The 20,160-nt window shown below is 42.5% G+C and overlaps 1 protein-coding gene across 3 annotated transcripts in view; it reads left to right on the top strand.

The window, feature by feature from the left end:
* Positions 1 to 20,160, top strand: part of GRIK3 (glutamate ionotropic receptor kainate type subunit 3) — a 350,540-nt gene that overhangs the window by 230,852 nt on the left and 99,528 nt on the right. For all 3 annotated transcript variants that reach the window (XM_044671492.1, XM_044671491.1, XM_044671493.1), the window contains exon 8: positions 12,596 to 12,703. In XM_044671492.1, the coding sequence (XP_044527427.1) occupies positions 12,596 to 12,703 (108 nt within the window). The remainder of the gene's footprint in view (positions 1 to 12,595; positions 12,704 to 20,160) is intronic.

Genomic DNA, 20,160 nt, shown 5'->3' on the forward strand with positions numbered 1-20,160 from the left:
TGATAATTCCCTACTCCAAAATGTGACTTTAGGACAAAACACAATACTCCAAATGGAGTTTGCCCAGGGCAAAATCCTCCTCCCCCATTTTAGTGACTGAGCAATTTAGGCTGCATTTAGCTACATAAGTGGTTCTCAAGGCAGACAATATGTCTGTCTCCCATTGAGATTTCAGTCTAGTCAGAGTCCTAGGTTCCTGTCCCATGAATAGTTGACTCCCCCATACTGGTACAGATAACTAAAGGCATTTAGGTGACTCCAATACTCGTCTAACTGCCTTTTCCTCCCCAAAACAATTTCTCAGCATGTACCTCTAGACCCAGCCAAGACCCTCAGTGGGAGCCTGGGTCAGAAGATAAAATTTGAAAGAGCCTCCTATTGCCTGTTCTTGCTCTATCTGTTCTCTCTATCCCTCTTTCTTCCAGCCCTAGAGGGAGAATGGACAAGATCAGTGCATGGGCGAGGTAGGGAGGGGGAATCCCCAGAGCTAAATAATTGACAGCCTTCAACTGGCTGCAACTAGAGTTATTTACCTGAATATAGGAAAGAGCTTTAGGGGTTAAGCCATGAAGCCTGGGGTCCCAAATTAGAATCTAGGGTTGGAGGGGACAAGGATTTGTTAAATGCCTGCTATATGCCAGACACTGTGCCAAACCCTTTACAAATATCTCATCTGTTCCTCAGACAATCCTGAGAATTAGGTGATATTTTTATCCTCATTTTAATGTTAAGGAAACTGAGGAAAATAGAGGCTAAATGACTAACCTTCACATGGTTGGCAAGTATTTGAGGCCAGATTTGAATTCAGGTCTTCCTGATTCCAGACTCAGTGCACTATCCTATTATCTCCTTGGCTCCCCAGACCATCCTTTATAAGAGCATGACATAGAGTAAAGGGACAGGTCCAGATGGTGATCTAACCCCTGATGGAAAGCAAAAACCCAAACAGGACAAATAGTTCAAAGCCCCGAAGAGCTTACCCAACCAGTCTAGCTATATCTTTGATCATCTATTCCTTTATGGCCCTGGAGGAACTGGCCTGTCATTGGTAGGAAGGGAGGACTTCTCATCTTCAGAAAGATCCCTGGAGTCTCCCTCCTTCCTATACCTCTCTGTCAGAAAGTTCTTTCTAAGGTCCAATGTTTATTCCTCTTGCTATCTCATCATTAGAGGCCTTCATAGTCTAATTTAGTCTCTTCAACTTGGTTGGATCTGCACGAGCTTGACATAGCCTTTGAATGACTAGAATCACCTCCATGCCCTAATGGAACGTAAGGAGAATACCTTAGAGGAATTGACTGACAATGCCCTTCCTAAATGAGATACTCACAGTTGGACACAATTCACCAGATGTGGCCTACCTAGACAGAGGATGATGGACAGAGGTCACTCCTCTCACTCTGGGCACTGGATTTCTCTTAAAGCCCTCCTAGAAGTCTAGTTTGACTTTTAGGTCATACTGCTGACTTTCAACATTGTTTGTCAATTAGCCAATAAATATTTATTTTATTTTATTTTAAAAACTCTTACCTTCCATCTTAGAATCAATACTGGGTATGGGTTCCGAGAGAGAAGAGCAGTAAGGGCTAGGCAATGGGGGTTAAGTGACTTGTCCAGGGCCACACAGCTAGGAAGTGTCTGAGGCTAGACTTGAACCCAAGACCTTTAGTCTCTAGGCCTGGCTCTCAATCCACTGAGCCACCTAGCTACCCCACAATAGATATTTATTAAACACCTCCTCTATAAGTGCTCAGGAGGGTAAAAAGAGGCAAAAAAATATCCCCTGCCCTCAAGTTGCTTAAAGTCTTATTGGGAACATAATACGCAAAAGAAAAACAAACAAATAAGATACAAACAGATGAAATGGGTAATAATCAACAGAAGAAAAGCACTTGCATTATGGAAAATGGGATAGACTTCCTATAGAAGGTCGAATTTTAGCAGGACTCAAAGGAAGCCAAGAAACCCAGGAGGAAGAGATGAGGGAGAGAATTTCAGCATGGTGGACAGCTGAAGAAAATGTCCAAAGCAAGGATATAGAGTATTTTATGCCAGGAACAGCAAGGATGTCAGTGTCACTGGATCGTAAGAGGGACTGTGAATAAGATATAAGAAGACAATAAAGAGAGCAGGTTTTGAAGGGCATTGAATGCTAAACAAAGGATTGCATATTTGATCTTGGATGTAATAGTCACTGGAGTTGATCAGATTCAGGGGAGGGGGAGGGATAATGTGTATGACATGATCAGATGCATGCATTAGAAAGATCAATATAACAGCTAAATGGAGGCTCCAGTAGGCTATTGAAAAAGCTCAGACAAAGGGTGCTAAGAAGTTAAATCAGAGTAATGGCAAGGTCAGAGGAGGGAAGGAACAACAGATGCTATAGAGGCAAAATTGATAGGACTTGGCAACAAATTGGATGGGGAAGGGGTAAGTGAGTAGTCTAGAATGACTCCTAACTTGCAAATCTGGGTAATTGAAAGGATGATGCTACTTTAGAAAGTAATAGGACCATGGGGAAAATATTCTAAATTAAAAAAAAAGAAAAGGAAAAAAAAAGAAAGTTATAGGAAAGTTAAGAAGGGAGGATTTGGGGAGAAAGGTAATGAATTCAGTTTTGGACATGTTGAATTAAAGATGTCCACAGAAGATTCAGTTCAAGATGACAATTAGGTAGTTGGAGATGTCAGATTGGCGGTTAATGGAGAAATTAGGACTGGATTTGAGAATCTTGGCTATAAATATAATAATTGAGCCCATGGGAATTGATGAGATCACCAAATGAAATAGTATAGAATGAAAAAAAGAAGACGACCATGGACAGAGACCTGGGAAACACCCACTTGTAACAAGCATGACCTCTGTTGCTAGAACAAAGAGAACTGAGGAGAAGATAGATAAGAAAAGGATTAGGATAGTCATTAAAACAACCAAGTCTTCATGTAAGCTGGAGGCCAAAGGAAAGACTAATGGGGTTTGGGGAGAACCTACTGGACTGGAAGGAGAGAGAAACCAAGAGTCTAGTTAGAACTCATTTGCTAGCTGTGTGGGTTTGGATGTCATTCAGCCTTTCTAGAATTCAATTTCTCCGTCTTCAAAATGAGAGGGTAGAACTAGATGACTTCAAAGGTCCTTTCTATCTCTTATATTCTGTGATCTATGCTAATAAACCAGTTATTCTACATCTTATACTTGTGCAGTTGACTTTATGAACCCAAGCATAAAACTTTACATTTATCCATATTAAATGCCATTATTAGATTTGGCTCATTATTCTAGCCCATTGCAATCTTTTTAGATCCTAACTCTTTCATTCAGTGTGTTAACTATTCCTCCAACTTCTGCCAATGCCAGCTATGCCTGTATTAAATTTACCAAAAAATAAAGGTTTTAGGAGACAAGAGTTGATTCAGGACAGAGTCCTTTGGACACTCCTGGAAACATTACCCCAAGTTGGCATGGATTTATAAAGCAATATTCTTTGGGTTCCATTATTTAAATAGTTACAAATCTCTCCGTCTTGTTCACAAGGCTATTTTGAGAGCTCTGTCAAATGCCTTGCTAAAATCCAGATATGCTCTATCCTCAGCATTCCTCTTATCTGCCCAACTTAGTAACCCTGTCAAAAAAGGAAATTAGGTTAGTCTGGCATGACTTGTTCTCGATGAACCCATGCTGGCTTTGTTTTCTAAGTGCTCTTGGTCTCCCTTGAGCAATCTCCTTTCCCAGCCACAGCCCCTCCTTTTTCTGGGATAGCTGGGGAGGATGCCTTCTTATAGGTCAGCCACCTGCTCTCAGCAACAGAAAGTTCCAGCTCATCAAGTGTGTATTATCTCATGGTGGCTCAATGTTGAGGAACTGAGGGCAGGCAGGAAGGGCAGGTGCTTCCCTGGCATTGAGAGGATCTTTGCTGCCCTGGTATTTTGTTTTATGATTTCTTCTTGGGCTCAGAGCATGTGGCCATTAACAGTCATGGTCACTGTTCTTTTGTGTGCCTGCATCCCCCTGCCCTCCCCTGCCACATGCCCATCCAGAGGAAGTCCTGGCTGGAAATGCCTCAGCCAGTATTTCTCAGATCCTGAAAGATAAAGGAACTGACTTCTTTTAACACAGAATGGGTTTGTCTCAAGGAAATCATCAATAGGGGTTGGGATGGAGTATGAGGGGTGTGAGGGATAAGAAAGGTGCTGAAAAAAATCTCCTCTTTTGAAACCGTTGAATTATTACAACAATCCCCAGTGTTGCCCACCAGTAACAAATCCACTTACATTCTGGGCTGCTGAGCATTGCTGAAGAAAGTCTCAAAACCCTGCTGTTTGGGTCCTTGACAAATTCATGCTACTTAATCTCCCCTGGGTTCCCACTGCTATTTGGCAATCCTTTTATTCATCTCCTGTTAGCTCTCTTTCAAATTTCTCACTGTCTCTTCCAAACCTTTACCCTCTCTCCTTAAGTCTCCCTCATCAACCATACCCCTCTCAGCAGCCAGCCTTACCCACTTTACTGAGAAGGCTGAGGCCATCCAACCTAAGCTCTCTTATCTCCTCTCCCCACGCGTTAATTAATTCCACGGCGCAAGCATTTTTAAGCACCTACTCTGTGCAAGGGCCTTAGTGGAAGAGATTGTCTGTGTGCTTCCTAAAATGAGACACTCACAGCTGGATCCGTGCTCCAGTTGTTACCTAAACTAAATCCAGGAACAGCAAGATGGTCACTCACTCTGGACATTAGACTTCCATTAACACTGCCCAAGATTACAGTAGCTTTTTGGCTACTGACTCATATTGAGTTTGTGGTGAACTAAGACTTCCCCCCCTACTCTTCCCATAAGCTGGGGGAGACAGAATAAAGTGCTGGTTAAAAAAACAAAAATCAATGAACTGAAAGCAAAGAGAACCGAATTCTAATTTAAACTCGATTGCTAGCTAGAGTGAAACTGGTCTCCAACATCCTCCCTTTTCTACCTCTTTTTTGAGAGGATGAAATGACTGTTCTCCCTGCAGAGGTAACCACTCATTGTTTCCATTCCCCCCACCTCCAACCTAATCCAGGACCTTGCTCCCTCCCTCATCTTACCCCTACAGTGCATCTTCCCTCTATACCTTTAAACTGGTTCCTTTCCTTTAAACTAACAATATTCTCAGGTCTCCCCAATCCCCCCAAAAGCTTTGCCATGGTGCACCCCCTCAAACTGCCTTACTAGCTCTCTCCTCCCTTTCACTGATAAAATTCTAAGAAGAATCATCTATAATGGCTGTTTTGACTGTTTCACTCTTCATCCCTTTGCAATCTGGCTTCCCCTTCTCTCCACTCACCCAACTACTACCCAAGTTCAACCCCTGATTACTTCTCATTTAGACAATAGCAAATTGATCTTCCTCATCCAATGTCTCCCCCCTCCAATCCATCCTCCACACGGCTGCTACAGTGAAATTCCTAAAGCACAGGTTTGACTGCATCACTCGCCTGCTCAATAAATTCCAATGGCTCCCTACTGCCTCCAGGATGAAATACAGACTCCTCTTTTGGGCAATTCAAGCCCTTTTCAACCTGGCTTTGACTTACCCTGCAGGCTTTTTTTTTCACATGAATTCCCTTCACACAGCCTTCAATCTTACCAAACTGCCACCCTTTCTGCTTCTCATGTCATCCATCTCTGCTTTTGCATGGGTTGTCTTCCAGGACAGAATTGCCCTTCTTCTTCACCTCTGCCTCTTAGAATCTCCACTTCCTTTAAAGTTCAGTTTAAATATCACCTCCTAGTTGAGGCTTTTCCACTTTCACCCCAAATCCAAAGGCTTCCTTGTATTACTTTGCATATATTTATATCTGAGAACTGAACTTGTCACTTATATTCCCCCAAACCAGTTCTCCAAAGGACTTCTTGACCACCATTTCCAAACCGAATTGCATAAGAGTGATCCCATGCTCTTCACCACCCCACCACACCCTTCCCCCCTTTATGCATTGTCTTTCCCTTCTAGAAAAAAATGATTCTTGAGGATAGGGATTGTCTTGTTTGTTTATATTTGTATTCCCAGGGCTTAGAACAGTGTCAGGGCCACAGGAAGCACTTAAATAAAAGCTTTCTCATTCATTAATATTCATATTGTTTCCTTGACAGAATATAAGCTCTTTGAGGGTAGAGATTGTTTTATTCTTGTCTTTGTATTTTCGTTTCTTACCCTAGTCCTGGACATATGGTAGATGCCTAATAAAAGTTCATGCATTAATTGATTGATTCCATCCCTTCCTCTGAAATGAAATTATTCTCTTTAGGTTTACTTATTACTTTAGTTGCTTAATAAAATGGCCTTTTCTCAGTTCCTAACCTCTTTGGCATGGCTGTCATATGTGACTGACCCTCTCTTCTCTTTGATTTCTGAAAGTACTATCTATCTCTGCCTCCTTTTGTCTCTGTATATCTCTCCTGCTAATCTAACTGTAACTTCTTTGCCTGCTTCACTTTTCTCCTCCCTTCTGAATGTTGGTGTCCCACGAGGCTCTGCTTCCCTCTCTCATTTTTCCTATGAGACTGTTAGACGGTTCAGTGGCCAGAGTGTAGAATTTAGAGTCAGGAAGAACTGAGTTCAAATCCAACCTCAGACTCTAGTGATATCTGCCTGACTCAATTTCCTTATCTGTGAAATAGGGACAATCCCAGAATGAATATAAAATGATAAAAATATGTTTAAATAATTTTCAGATTTTAAAGCATTATATAGGTCCTAAGTATTATCATTAAGCTTCCTTGGCTTATTTATACACTTTCAGAGCTCTAATCCTTACCTCTACCTGGAAGACTCCTAGGCTTGTATTTCTAGTTCCATCCTTTCTACTTTGCTCTATTTCAGCTGCCTACTGTGAATCTCCATCTTGCATGTTCCTCTCTGGTCTTAAATCCATACTCAAAGTCAAGTTCATCATCTTCCCACCTATGACTTTTTTTTAAACCCTTGCCTTCTGTCTTAGAATGGATAGTAAGCATTGGTTCCAAGGCAGAAGAATGGTAAGGATTAGGCAATTGGGATTAAGTGATTTGCCCAAGGTCACACAGCTAGAAAGTATCTGAGGCCAAACTTGAACCCAGGACCTCTTTTCTCCCGGCCTCACTCTCTATGCACTGAGCTACCCAGATGTCCTTCACCTATGACATTTCCCTTTCTATCAGTCTTACCATTGTCCCTCCCAACTTCTCATACTTGAAACTTTCAAACTAGGTTCCTTAAGGCAACTAGAACAGCACCTGGCATATAGTAGGTACTTAATAAATGTTTCTTTTTTATTAGACATTTATTAATATTCGTTTTTAATCTGTTTACATACTTTATGCCCCTACTTTCCCCTTCACCCCCCGCTCTCCCCCCACCCATGGCCAACGCACATTTTCACTGGTTGTAACATGTGTCCTTGTTCAGGGTCTATTTCTTAATAAATGTTTCTTGATTGACCTGTTAGTTGATTTTCACTTTCTTGTTGCTCTGATAGGTAAACTTTTGTCCTATCTTGGTTAAAAACCAGACCATGTCCAAACCGAGTCAGGAAGACTCAGAGGCAGAATTTGAACCCAGGTCTTCCTGACTCCAAGTCCAGCACTTGAAACCTCTCCACCACACTGTCTCTCAATATGTCTGAGTGGAGAGGTAACACACAGAATGAGTTCATCATGAATTTTGGAAGTGTTTGTGTCTCAAAGCACTTTGAGAAATAGTGCCTCATTAAATCATGACAACAGCCCTGGGAGGAAGATTAGGAGGGCCACCTATTTCATGATCTCCATTTTGCTGTTAGGGGAACCAGGACCCAGGCAGGTTAAGTAGCTCGAACAAGGTCACACAGCATCCCTATAGCAGGGCTGGGATGCTTAGCTCCCAGCCTGTGGCTTTTTCCAGCCAACTACATTCAGGGAGCTGCGTCTGCTTGTGTCTGCTCGTGTGACAGCCCAACAGTAAAACATTTAAGGACTTGGCATTTCTGAGAGGCTGTGGAAAATACCAGGCCAAAGTTCAGAACTTAGGAGGCATCTTTCATTTAGTGGCAGTGGCGGCTGGCTGGAGAGTGGCTGGCAGGTGGGCAAATGCTGAGAGGGGATGAGGAGGGGCTCCCTCTATCCTTCTGCCCTGTGACAGGGGGACATGCTTTGCTTAGGACTCAGGCTGGAAGGGATTAATAATAGTAATAATAATAATTACTCCCATTGACATAACATTTGGAGGCTGGCAAAGTACCTTCTTCATTGAACTGTGAGGGACGGATTGCATGCATCTCCACCTGAGAGTCGGGGAAACCTGTGAGAGGGAAAGAGGTTTTCCCCACAGACTGTAATGGTGGGGCACCAGGGATGCTAACTATTATTATTTGTGGGTTCACACTGGGGTGAGAGAGAGAGGAATGTCAGATGGACAGGACCAACCAGGATAGGGAGACCAGGGTTTACTGCCAAGCTGTTAACTGTCAATAGGAATGGCAGTTAGGCCCAACAGCCATTCAGCCCACCTAGGTCAGGGCCTATGGAATCAGCAGGCAATAGGTAAAAGTTTATAACAGGGGGACAGCTCAGGGGCTCAGTGGATTGAGAGCCAGGCCTGGAGACGGGAGGTCCTAGGTTCAAATCTGACCTCGGACACTTCCCAGCTGTGTGACCCTGGGCAAGTCACTTGACCCCCATTGCCTACCCTTACCATTCTTCTGCCTTGGAGCCAATACACAGTATTGACTTCAAGATGGAAGGTAAGGGTTTTTTTAAAAAAAAAGTTATAACAGTTTAATTGAGGGAAACAATAAAAAAGAATGGGAATAAGGGATTCTATACTTACAACCTAAGGGCAAACCACAGGGGCAAGGGAAGGACTTGTCTACACTATTCTATTGACCTAAGCCAGGCAGGGCCCCAAAGGAAGCAGTACTGAAGTCACAGGGAAAGTTCCTCCAAACCTGGTTCCAGCCAGGTTTGGTCAGCTCAGCTAAGGGGCCTGAGGATGGCTTTGAAATGGGGTCTCACGGTAAATCCAAGGATGGTCACAGGATGCCAGGAGCCAACTCCACCAGGACAGGTGATCCAAGGTACCCAGGTTGGGAGAGTGAGTTTACAATGCTGTCCACCAGATCACAAACCACTTCCCCACTTGGTGCAGCTCTGCAGGTCTGTTGCCCACTGCTGACAGCCTCCACCTCTCAGGATCCCAGGGAATCTGGATGCAGTTTTTCCCTAAATCTGAGATCTCCCAGGGTTAGCAACAGTTATGTCCCAACCACTATGGAGTCTCTCTCAGAGTCCAAGCTCCACTTCCTGCTCCTTCATTCCATCTTGGAATCCTCCAGCCCTTCCTGCTAGGTCCAACACTAATACTAAATTAATCTTCCTCACAAGTCACACAGAGAGTAAATGCCTGGTCTCAAACCCAGATCTTCTAATGGCAAGAGCAGAGCTTTTGTCACTCCATGCAGATGCTTCTCCAACAGCTTATCATTTTCATTTATATTTCCATACATTATTTCATTTGATTTTTGCATTAGCCCTGTAAAGTTAGGTCTGTAAATGTTGTTCCCTATGATGCTACTGATGAAGTAAAATCTGAAAGGTTGAGTGATTTTCCCATGGCTGCACAGCTTGAATCCCACCTTCTGCCAGAAGCTTTTCTCCATCCCATAGTACTGCCAATGCACCTATTCTGTATATATCTTCTGTGTACCTAGTTGTGTACATGTTGTCTGCCCCATTAGAATGTAAGCTTCTTGAGGGTAGAGACTTTTTTTTTTACTTTCTTTGTATCCTTAGCATTTTTCATAGTGTCTGGCACATAGTAGGTATTTAAAAATGGTTCTTGGTTGATTGATAGAGGCGGGATTCAAACCTAGGTATCTCCCAATTCCAAGTCTTTTCCCATTATACTCTGCAAGGAGCTCCCCTGCTTCCTGGAAGAACCCTGAGAAAGTGGGACAGGATGAAGGAGGCAACTTGAAAGACACACAGTTGCTGTGTTTGTAAGGGCTGTCCAGAGGAAGAGAAAATGCATTTGGTCTCAGACAGAACGAAAGTCAAAATTAAGGCAGTCTGACTAGGACTAAGCCTCATATCCCCCAAATTTGAGGGTACTGATTGCATTTGTCCTCCTCCTTTAGCTAGAAACATGACACTTATTTATCTAGAATAATTAGTTAAAAGAGAAAGTGCCAGATAGTGCTTCTTTCCCCAAGCGACCTGATTGTACCCCAGGTGCATTCTTCCTCAGCCCAAATTCACTGTGTCCCCTCTACTCATTAGGGCTTCTCCAGCACTAACAATCTAGACATGTTTTTTCCAAGAGGTCTTCCTGCTCCTAACATTCCCCCAGGAATTTTTGTGGTGTTTATCTCAGGACTCTGGATGACTAGTTGTGTTTTGGGGAAGAACTAAGACCAATAGTTCAGGGAAATTCTCAGGTCACGGTTTCTGAAACAGGAGCCCTTCAAGTGTCTTCCCAACCTTCCAAGCCTTTACTTTCTGTCTTAGTATCAGTTCTAAAATAGAAGAGCATCAGGGGCTAGACAAGCAGGCTTAAGTGACTTGCCCAGGGTCACACAGCTAAGACCTCTGAGTGTCTTGGACTCTGAGTGAGAGGTCGGAATGAATAGTATGAGAAGGACCTTAGACAGCTCCAGCCACAGCAAGAGTAATAGAAGGCTTAGAGTGGTGATGGCAAACCTATGACACGCTTGTAGCCATTTTCAATGACACACGGCCACATGCAGCCACATACAGGGAAGTATGGGGGGGGGGCCACATGCCGGATGAAACATTTGCTATAGTGTAGTGTAGACACTCTGTGCACTATAGATGGCAATTCTACCTATATTAATTTACCTATTTTGGTTTATTAATAATTATTATTTGTTTTATTTTGGGTTTATTTACCTATTTGGTTTATTAGTATAGAATTATATATTACAATTATACATTTTTGTTATTTAAACTATAAATATCATGAAATTATAGTTTGTTTGTTTTTTCTTAAAGTGACACACCACCCGAGTTATGCTTGTTTTTTTGGCGAATTTTGACACACCAAGCTCAAAAGGTTGCCTATCACTGGCTTAGGGAGTCTCAGAATGGCAGTGACTATTTGTATGTTTGCATGTATGGGTCCTCAGTAAGGTGAACATTAGTCTGAGGTTTATTATTCTGAAGTACCTCTTGAGCATTTAGATACAACACGTCATCAACATCACAGCCACAACTATTTTTGACTCCTGGACCCCAGGATGTGTGTTGTGGTATTCCCTGGGCTCTTAAGGTTGAGCAGCTTTCAATTGGTCATCCTACTAATCTAACAAGACTGAGCTCCTCTCTCTGTCTCTTTCATCTGCTTCTGCCTTTCTCTATATCTATCTGCGTCAATTTGTTTTTCTTTCATCTTTCTTCTGTCTTTCTCACTCTCATCTATCCTCTCCATTCTTGTACTGCCCTGACCTCTCCTGTCTTCTCCTTAAATCTGTTCTTCTCTTCCATTCCCTCCCTTCCTTCCTCTTTCCCTGTAGCAGCCCTCTCCTTTCCATTTGTCTCTCTCCTCTTCTACCTTCATCTACATCTGTCTATGACTATCTCTTTCTTGCTCTGGGTTTCTCTGCCTCTGTGTTGGTCTTTGCCTCTCTTTTTCTATCTCTGTCTCTCTGTCTCTCTGACTCCACTTTTGTCTCTGTGCTGTCTCTGTCTCTCTATTTCTGTCTCCCTCTATCTCTCTCTGTCTCCTCCCTTCAACTCCATGTCTCTACCAAGAGATAGCAGAGTGTAGTAGAAAGAGTATCAGACTTGGGAGTCAGGAGAGACCTGAGTTCATACCCCATCTTGGACACTTATTAGTTGTGTGATTCTGGGCAAGTCTCTTAGGAGTCGCTGAGCCTCACTTCCTTCATTTGTAAAAGAGAGATGATAATAATACTCATAGTGCCTACCTATCTCACAGGGCTAGAGTGAGGATCAAATGAGATGCGGTAAATAAAGTGCTTTGTAAATCTTAAATCTCTGTATAAATGTCAGTTGCTATTATCTGCCTCTCTCCATGATTCACTTGCTCTCTTCTCTCTACTTCCTGTCATCATCATAGCTGGCTTTATAGGCTGGGTTTGCAGAGATGAGTTGTGCTTGCTGGCCTTCCTGCCCCTGCCATCTTCCTTTCCCTCCCTGGGTTGAACTTTCCCGGCCATGATCCCGGGGTCTTCCTTCTTTGCCCTGCCTTGGAGGCCCCTGATTTGCTAAACCTTCTCGGCTCAGTTTGGTCCCTAGTTCTTCCTTCCTTCCCCCTCCTCTGGGAGCCAAGAAAGGCAGGCAATATTTGCACTGAGCACAGAGGCAGGGGGCTCATTTGGGCAAATCTGAGATCGATGTTCAACAAGAAAGGTACAAATGTAAGTCTGGCTAAAGAGTATAATAGAATTTATGGAAATCACCGGCCTGTGCTGCAGCCTGCAATGATGGAGGTGATTATTAATTAATCATGGTCTTTGGGGAAAAGTCTCGGTGTAAGGAGTAATTAAAATGAAGCATTGTACAGTTGTACCGAATGATGATTTATGAGGCTAAGTAATTGCAGCTCTGCCCTCTTCCCTCCGGCAGGCTCAATGGGAAGGATTAACTGGACGGATTGTTTTCAACAAAACCAGTGGCTTAAGGACTGATTTTGACTTGGATATCATCAGCCTGAAGGAAGATGGCCTGGAGAAGGTGCGTAAGGGCCCCCAGCTTGCCTGCAGCTGACCAGAGGCAATGAGACATCCCAGGGAGCATCCTTCCACCTCTCAACAAAGTACTTTGGAGAAATTGAGTCTAAATTCCTTTTGGACTCTGATGGGCCACAAACAAGGATTTAGCCCACAAAGTTCCCACTTCCCATTCAATCCATCCCAACACGAGTGACTACTATGTCCCAAGCATGGTGCTAGGTGCTGTGCCGACAAACCCAAAGATTATAATTCCCTTCCCTCAAAGAATTTATATCTAGTGAGGTAGGATTGATTGTTTAGTCATTTTTCAATCAGATCCATATGTTCTTTCAAGGAGTAGGGAGAGAGGGCACTAACAACCAGGGCTGTCAGGAAAGGCCTTTTGACCAACAAGGTAGCACCTATGCTGAACCTTGATTCTAAGGGACAGAAGTTAGGATGGGGTGCATTCCAAGTATAGAGAAAAACTTGATTAAAGGCATGGAGACTTGAAGTGAATTCTTGAGTTAAGGGAACAACAAAATAATGTATAATAAATGGGAAAGGTGGGTTACAGCAAGATTGTGAAGGAATTTAAATGTCGAGCCAATGTGTTTGTATCACCCAGGATAGCAGAAAAGGAGGAGTAGAGGGCTCAAGGTCAGGTCTTATTGGACACTTATAGTTATATGATGGGACACAGATGCTGATCCTGCAAGGGAGACCCAGAAATATATGAAGAATATCAGGAGAGAGTAATGTCATGAAAATACAGAAAGGAGAAAATATCTAGAGGGAGGAAATAGTCAAAACTGTCAAATGCTGTAGAGAAGTCAAGAAGAATGGAGACTGAGAAAAGGCTATTTATTGACCATTCCTCACTAAATCATATGCAAGATGAGGAAGGAGGAAGCCCTTTATCCATCAGTTCCCACACTACTATGGACCCCTCCTTATTCATAAATAAGAGACACAGTGACAAGGTAAAATGTGCATTGGAAAAGAACTGAGATTAGGAAGAGACTCAAATCATGTCACTTGAATATCATTTGAAGGAAAATGAGGATTTGTAGCCTGAAGAAGATGTAGGAAAATAGTTCAATTAACCACTGAGTTTTTACTAAGTACCTACTGTGTGACAGGTATTATACTAGGCACTGGAGATAGAAACACAAAGAATGAAATAATCCTCCCATTCCAGCATCTTACATTCTAATGGGGGAAACAAATACATATAAAATGGATATAAAGTAAATACATACACAAAATTGTTAATTTGGATGGAAAGAAACTAACACTTGGCTTTCTTCAAATATCTGAAGGGCTGTCATGTGGAAGAAGGATTAGATTTGTTCTGTTTGGCCCCAGGGGGAAGAACTAGGAACAGTGGGTGGAAGTTAAAGAGAAGCAACTTGTAAGAAAAAAAGTTCCTAACAAAGAGAGCTGTCTCACAATAGATAGGACTGCCTTGTGAGGTACTAAGCTTACTATTGCTGAAGGTATTCAAGCAAAGGATGGATGATCTTCTGTCAGGGATGCGGCACCAGGTAGGGGAATAGACTGGATATCTCTAAGTACTCATCTGTCTCTAAGTGTCTGAATCTGTGAAGCACAATTGGTGAATAAAGCCCATAATCATGGGAGAGTGTCTATTGTATATCATAGAGTGTGACTTTCTGATCAGTGTAGAACATCCTTAAGGAAATCATCCCCAAGGTTGAGGGCTAGAAGAGACACACTCACTCACATAGGGATGAACTTTATGTGCCAATGTAAATGACAACAGTGCAAGCAAAGTGTACTTGTGTGTGTGTGTGTGTGTGTGTGTGTGTGTGTGTGTGTGTGTGTGTGAGAGAGAGAGAGAGAGAGGGGGGGGGGGGACCAAGGGGACTGGAGTACAGTTGCCTAGCAAGCTGGATGGAGTTAGTTTTGGAAGACTTCCTGGAAGGAGGTAAGTTTTGAAAGAAGTAAAAGACAACTTTAACATAGTGGACATTCAAGGTTTTTTCTGGTATCGAGGAGGATAAGAGCAAAGTCCTAGAGCCTGGCTTCTACAGAGACCTGGTATCCCCACATGAAAACTAAATTCAATTTCACTAGGCAATGACTTGAACAGATGCCCAGGACAGATCAATGGGTATCATGTCCACTAGCATGGGAGGTGCTTCCATATTCCTCCCTCATTCCAACCAAGGGGAACACATCCCCAGGCCCTGGAGAAACATCTGACACTAAGTGGCTAGACAACTCAGCTAGGCATAGCAAGTGCCAGATTCTCCTGGAATCATTCTCTGCACTCATGCTTTCTGTGATCTTCCCTGGCCCTTATTCAAGGAGATTACTCCAATGTCTCACCGGGTCATTATCACCAGAGAGGCCAAACATGGATTCAGAGAATAAATAACCCTCCTGGATTCTCTCGGAGCTGTCCATGGTTCTGATAGTTCTCTGATTTATAGGTCCTTATGGATGTGGGAACTACCTTGTCTTGGGTCTTTGGGGAAGGAATGGATATGGGAACTGAAAGCTCAGCTTGAAAAAGGCAGTGGCCATAGATCCTTTGGCATCAAAGAGAAATAAATAGTTTCCTTCCTTTTATTTTCCCCATAATTAAAGAATGAAATGACAATTAGATTCAGTCTGATTAAATTTAACAAATGTGTTAAAAGAACCTCATACATTCAAGGTATTGAGGCAATAGGGCCTAAAGATTAGTAGTGAACTTAAAATCAGAAAAACCTGAGTTTAAATGATGGCTTTGACACGTATTATCTGTTTAACTATGAGCAAATCACTTAACCTCTATGGGCTTTAGAGAACTCTCTGGGACTTAGCTATTAAGTCATGGAAGGGTTGTCATCTCCACTGGTGGATGGGAACCTCCTACTAGAAGTCCCAAGTGCCAAGAAAATCACAGATCCTTCTGGTATTTACATAAGTTCAGACAACATGCTAAGTTCTGGGGATACAAAGATAAATACAGCACAAACCCAGCCTTCAAGGCACTCATATCCTACTAGTGGTGAGGTGAGGGACAATTATAATTCAACTAAAAATTCTTTTATTAAACATATTCTCTGTACCAAACTTTCTGCTAAGCACTAGGGATAAAAAGGCCAAAAACATATAATATTTACCTTAAAGTAATTTGTCTGGGTTTTCATCTCTTTTAGCTTTTTCTCTACTCCTGTCTTGCCTTCCATATTTTCTCCCCTACCTCCTATTTTCTTTTCTTCATCCCCCCTTCCTTTCTCCTTTCCCTTACCTACTTCTTACCTCTGATCCCTTATTCTCTCCTATTCTCTTCCCATAATAATAGAAGACATTTATCTATCCTTCAAAGGTTTGCAAAACACTTTCCACACACAGAAGTAGGTACTACAGCCATAATTAAACCCATGTCATAGATGACAAGCTGAAGGTGAGTGATTTGCTCATACTTGAACAGATGGGAAGTATCTGTGGTGGGATGTTATTCCTTACACAGTCAGGAAGTTTCCAAGGTGGGATTCTGAACAAGTTTATCCTTCTTCCAAGGCCAACAAGCTTTCTCCAATCCTGCACTACCTCTCATTATAGTTCTTCATTTGCTCATTTGTTCCCCACCCACATATGTGACTATCTGATGGGTTGGCCAAAGAGTGACCTTCAAGTTAGAGCTGTAAGTTGCAAATGGGACCTGTGACAAGTCAGCCCTGAATGTCAGCAGCTGAGTTCATGACTGCCAAGGTCTTGAACCTGGGTGGGTGGATTTCAGTGACTGGGCTGAGAGGTGTCTGAAGTGCAGGAATGGATTGGAAAGGATTAGTCAGTTCTCATCTTTGAGCCGTGGGTTCTCTGCCCATGTCTGCTTCTGCCTGACACTTCATTTGGGGGATTTAGGGTTTTCCAGGGGATGGGGAGAGATGATTTTGCCTGAGACTCTTTAAGGAGTGCCTTCCCTTCCCCCCTCCCCACAAAAGAGTTTGCAAATTTCCAGCTTTAGTATAAGAGGGTTTACAGGGGGATTGAGAAGAGGAAACAGTATGATGCCAGAAAATACCAGGAACCAGCCTTTCACCATCCCTCTATCTAAGCTATAGTTGGGGGACATTTTTGCAGAGAGAGAAAACCCAGTGCTTATCCTGATCCTCAAGGAGAGGAAGGAGATAGAGGAAGCAACTGTGCCTCTTCTCTTCTGTCAGTGTTCAGCTCAATTCTTTTTGTATGGAAGAGGTCATCTACAGAAGTCAGAGTAGAAAGAGGGGAAAGGTAATGTGTAAGGGAAGGAGGAGTTGGATCAAGAAGGTACCCATCCTCTACCATTCAGTATTACCTTGAGAACAGCACTTGTTTGGAGGAGTGAAAAGAACACTAGGCAGGGAGTCAGGAAACAAATCAAATCTGAGTCCTCCCACTTCTTTCCTCCCCATAATCAGGTATGAGTCCCCTTTCTCTGGGTCTTAATCTCCTGTATAAGATGAGGGGTTTATTCTAGGTGGTTTCTAAAATCCCTGAGAAGACAGAAACTGGACATGATTTAATTAGCATAGAGAACTTCTTGGATGAGGGAATGCCTTCCACCAATGCTGGTCAGCATCTTCTCTGCTGTAAAGCAACAATCCTCAAAGTATGAGAAAATTCTCTAAGGTGAAAGTGGGAGAGGAATCCCCAAGACTCTTTCAGAAAATTAGAAAAAGTCAAAACTATTTTCATAATAAAACTAAGATGGAATTTATACAAGCCACATAAACAAAAGCTCTCCGGGGTCCTCAGTAATTTTAAAGAGTGTTTAATTGCAAGACAGAAAAGTTTCAAAACCACTGCATTCAAGAACTTCAGGAACATTGAAAACTGAGAAGTTAAGGGATTTACCTAGGATCACACAATCAGTATGTGTAAATGGTAGGACTTGAGTCTCAGTCTTCCTAACTCTCTCTCTCTCTCTCTCTCTCTCTCTCTCTCTCTCTCTCTCTCTCTCTCTCTCACACACACACACACACACACACACACACACACACACTCACACACACACACACATACATACACACACACACACCATAGTGTTCCTTCTAACTGCAAAATATTCTCCCACTTTTCAGTTATTCACATCTAAGAATAGTCTAAGTGCTAGGTCTATGGTCCCATAATCACCTCTATTTTCGTGGTAATCACAAATGAAATTTCATGGGCCCTAGGGGGGAAAAAGTAATTTCTAGATGACTGGCCCTGCAAGCTTGGACCTTTACAAGGAATTTTTCATGAGATATTCAGTATAATGTAATCAGAGTATTTGAGAATGGACAGGATACCCATTTTCAGGGATGCAGTTGATAAAATTCATCCTTTAGGTAGTAGTAGTAGTAGTAGTGGTAGTGGTAGTGGTAGTGGTAGTGGTAGTGGTAGTGGTAGTGGTAGTGGTAGTGGTAGTGGTAGTGGTAGCAGTAGTAGTAGTAGTGGTGGTGGTGGTGGTGGTGGTGGTAGTGGTAGTAGTAGTAATGGCTTAGGTTTACAAAATACTTTATATCCATCATGTCATTTGATTTGGAATGCTCAAATCAAAGATTTAGTAGATTCAGTTGAATATCTAATTATTTTGGCATTTGATCCTCAAGACATTCCTGTGAAGTCTATAGTACAAGCATTACTTTTTTTCTGATTTCTGCATAAGGAAATTGAGCCTCAATGTAAAGTAGCTTGCCTGGGATCATAGATAGCTGGTAAATAGCATTGCCAGGATCTAAATTTAGATTTTATAGGCCCAAACCCAGTGTCCTTATAATTGAAAATATTGTGAGAATCTGTTATTCCCTTTTGTTTCCCCAAACACCAGCATCAGTACTTAGGTGTGCCATAGGTGCTTGATGAAGGGAGGATCACAGTTTATATAGAAGTTCTATCCATTCTATGGATTTATCCAGACTCAATCTTTCTCACACAGATGGAGTACTTTCACATCCCTATACTTTTGCTCACACCATTCTCTATGCTTGTGATGCCCTCCTCACTTTCCACCTCTGCTTTTGAAACTTCAATCTATCCTCCAAGGAAAAGATCAAATGCCCTCTTACCCAGAAAGCCTTCCCTGATGCCTTCAAGAGCCTATAGGTAGGGGGCATCTGGGTGGCTCAGGGGATTGAAAGCCAGGCCTAGAGACAGGAGGTTCTGGGTTCAAATCTGGCCTCAGACACTTCCTAGCTGTGTGACCCTGGGCAAGTCACTTAACCCCCATTGCCTAGCCCTTACCACTCTTCTGCCTTGGAGCCAATACACAGTATTGATTCTAAGATGGAAGGTGGTAAGGGTTAAAAAAAATAGAGCCTAGGGGGCAGCTGGGTAGCTCAGTGGATTGAGAGCCAGGCCTAGAGATGGGAGGTCCTGGGTTCAAATCCGGCCTCAGACACTTCCCAGCTGTGTGACCCTGGGCAAGTCACTTGACCCCCATTGCCTAGCCCTTACCACTCTTCTCCCTTGGAGCCAATACATAGTATTGAGTCTAAGACAGAAGGTAAGGGTTTAAATTTAAAAAAAAATTTTAAAAAATAGAGCCTATAGAAACCCTCCTATAATACAAGTTACCTCCATTTCTTATTTTTTTTAAACCCTTACCTTACATCTTAGAATCAATACTACTCCAAGGCAAAAGAGCATTAAAGGCTAGGCAATGTGGGTTAAGTGACTTGCCCAGGGTCACACAGCTGGGAAGTAACTGAGGTCAGATTTGAACCCAGGACCTCCCGTCTCTAGGCCTGACTCTCAATCCACTGAGCCACCTATCTGCCCTGTAGAGTCTGTTATTATTCATAGCATTAAGGGCTTGAAACTGGAAGGGACCTCTTTAGACTTCATGTTCAGCCTTTCATTTTATAAAGCAGGAAACTGAGGAGGCCCAGAGAAGCTAAATGAACTGCTCAAGGTCAACCAGGGAATAATTGTCTGAATAACTTTTTGGATGCAGGGTTAATATGATACAGTAGAAAGAATGTTAGCTTTGGAATTAAAGTTCCCAGGTTCAAATCCTAGCTCTGCTTTGCAATGAGAAAGTCACTCTTGGAGCCTCTGTTTGCTTATCTGCAAAATGATAAAATTGAATTAGATTAGTTATAGATCTACAGTCCTAAGAGTTCAAATCCAACATGTTTTCCATTGTGTTGTAGCCTTAAATTGTAGTCATCACATACCTGTCTGTTGTTTCCTTGCTGTGCATTTTAGTCATCTGTTTTTTTTCATTTTCCCTCCTAGATTATGAGCTCCATGAGAACAAAGACTAGGACATAGCTAAATTCCCTCAGTCCTCTAGCCTAGGGCTCTGCACATAGTAGACATTTAATAAATGCAGTTGTTATTGATGATTGTAGATTGTGGAGTTCAGGCAGGAATCATGTATTTAAAACTTTGTATCTCAACAAATATATCCAGCACAAATCTTTACACTTGGAAGGAAGGAAGGAAGGAAAGAAGGAAGGAAGGGAAGAAAGGAGGAAGGGAAGAAGGAAGGAA

This window comes from Gracilinanus agilis, chromosome 3 (assembly GCF_016433145.1).
Source record: "Gracilinanus agilis isolate LMUSP501 chromosome 3, AgileGrace, whole genome shotgun sequence".
In the NCBI taxonomy this organism is placed as follows: Eukaryota; Metazoa; Chordata; class Mammalia; order Didelphimorphia; family Didelphidae; genus Gracilinanus; species Gracilinanus agilis.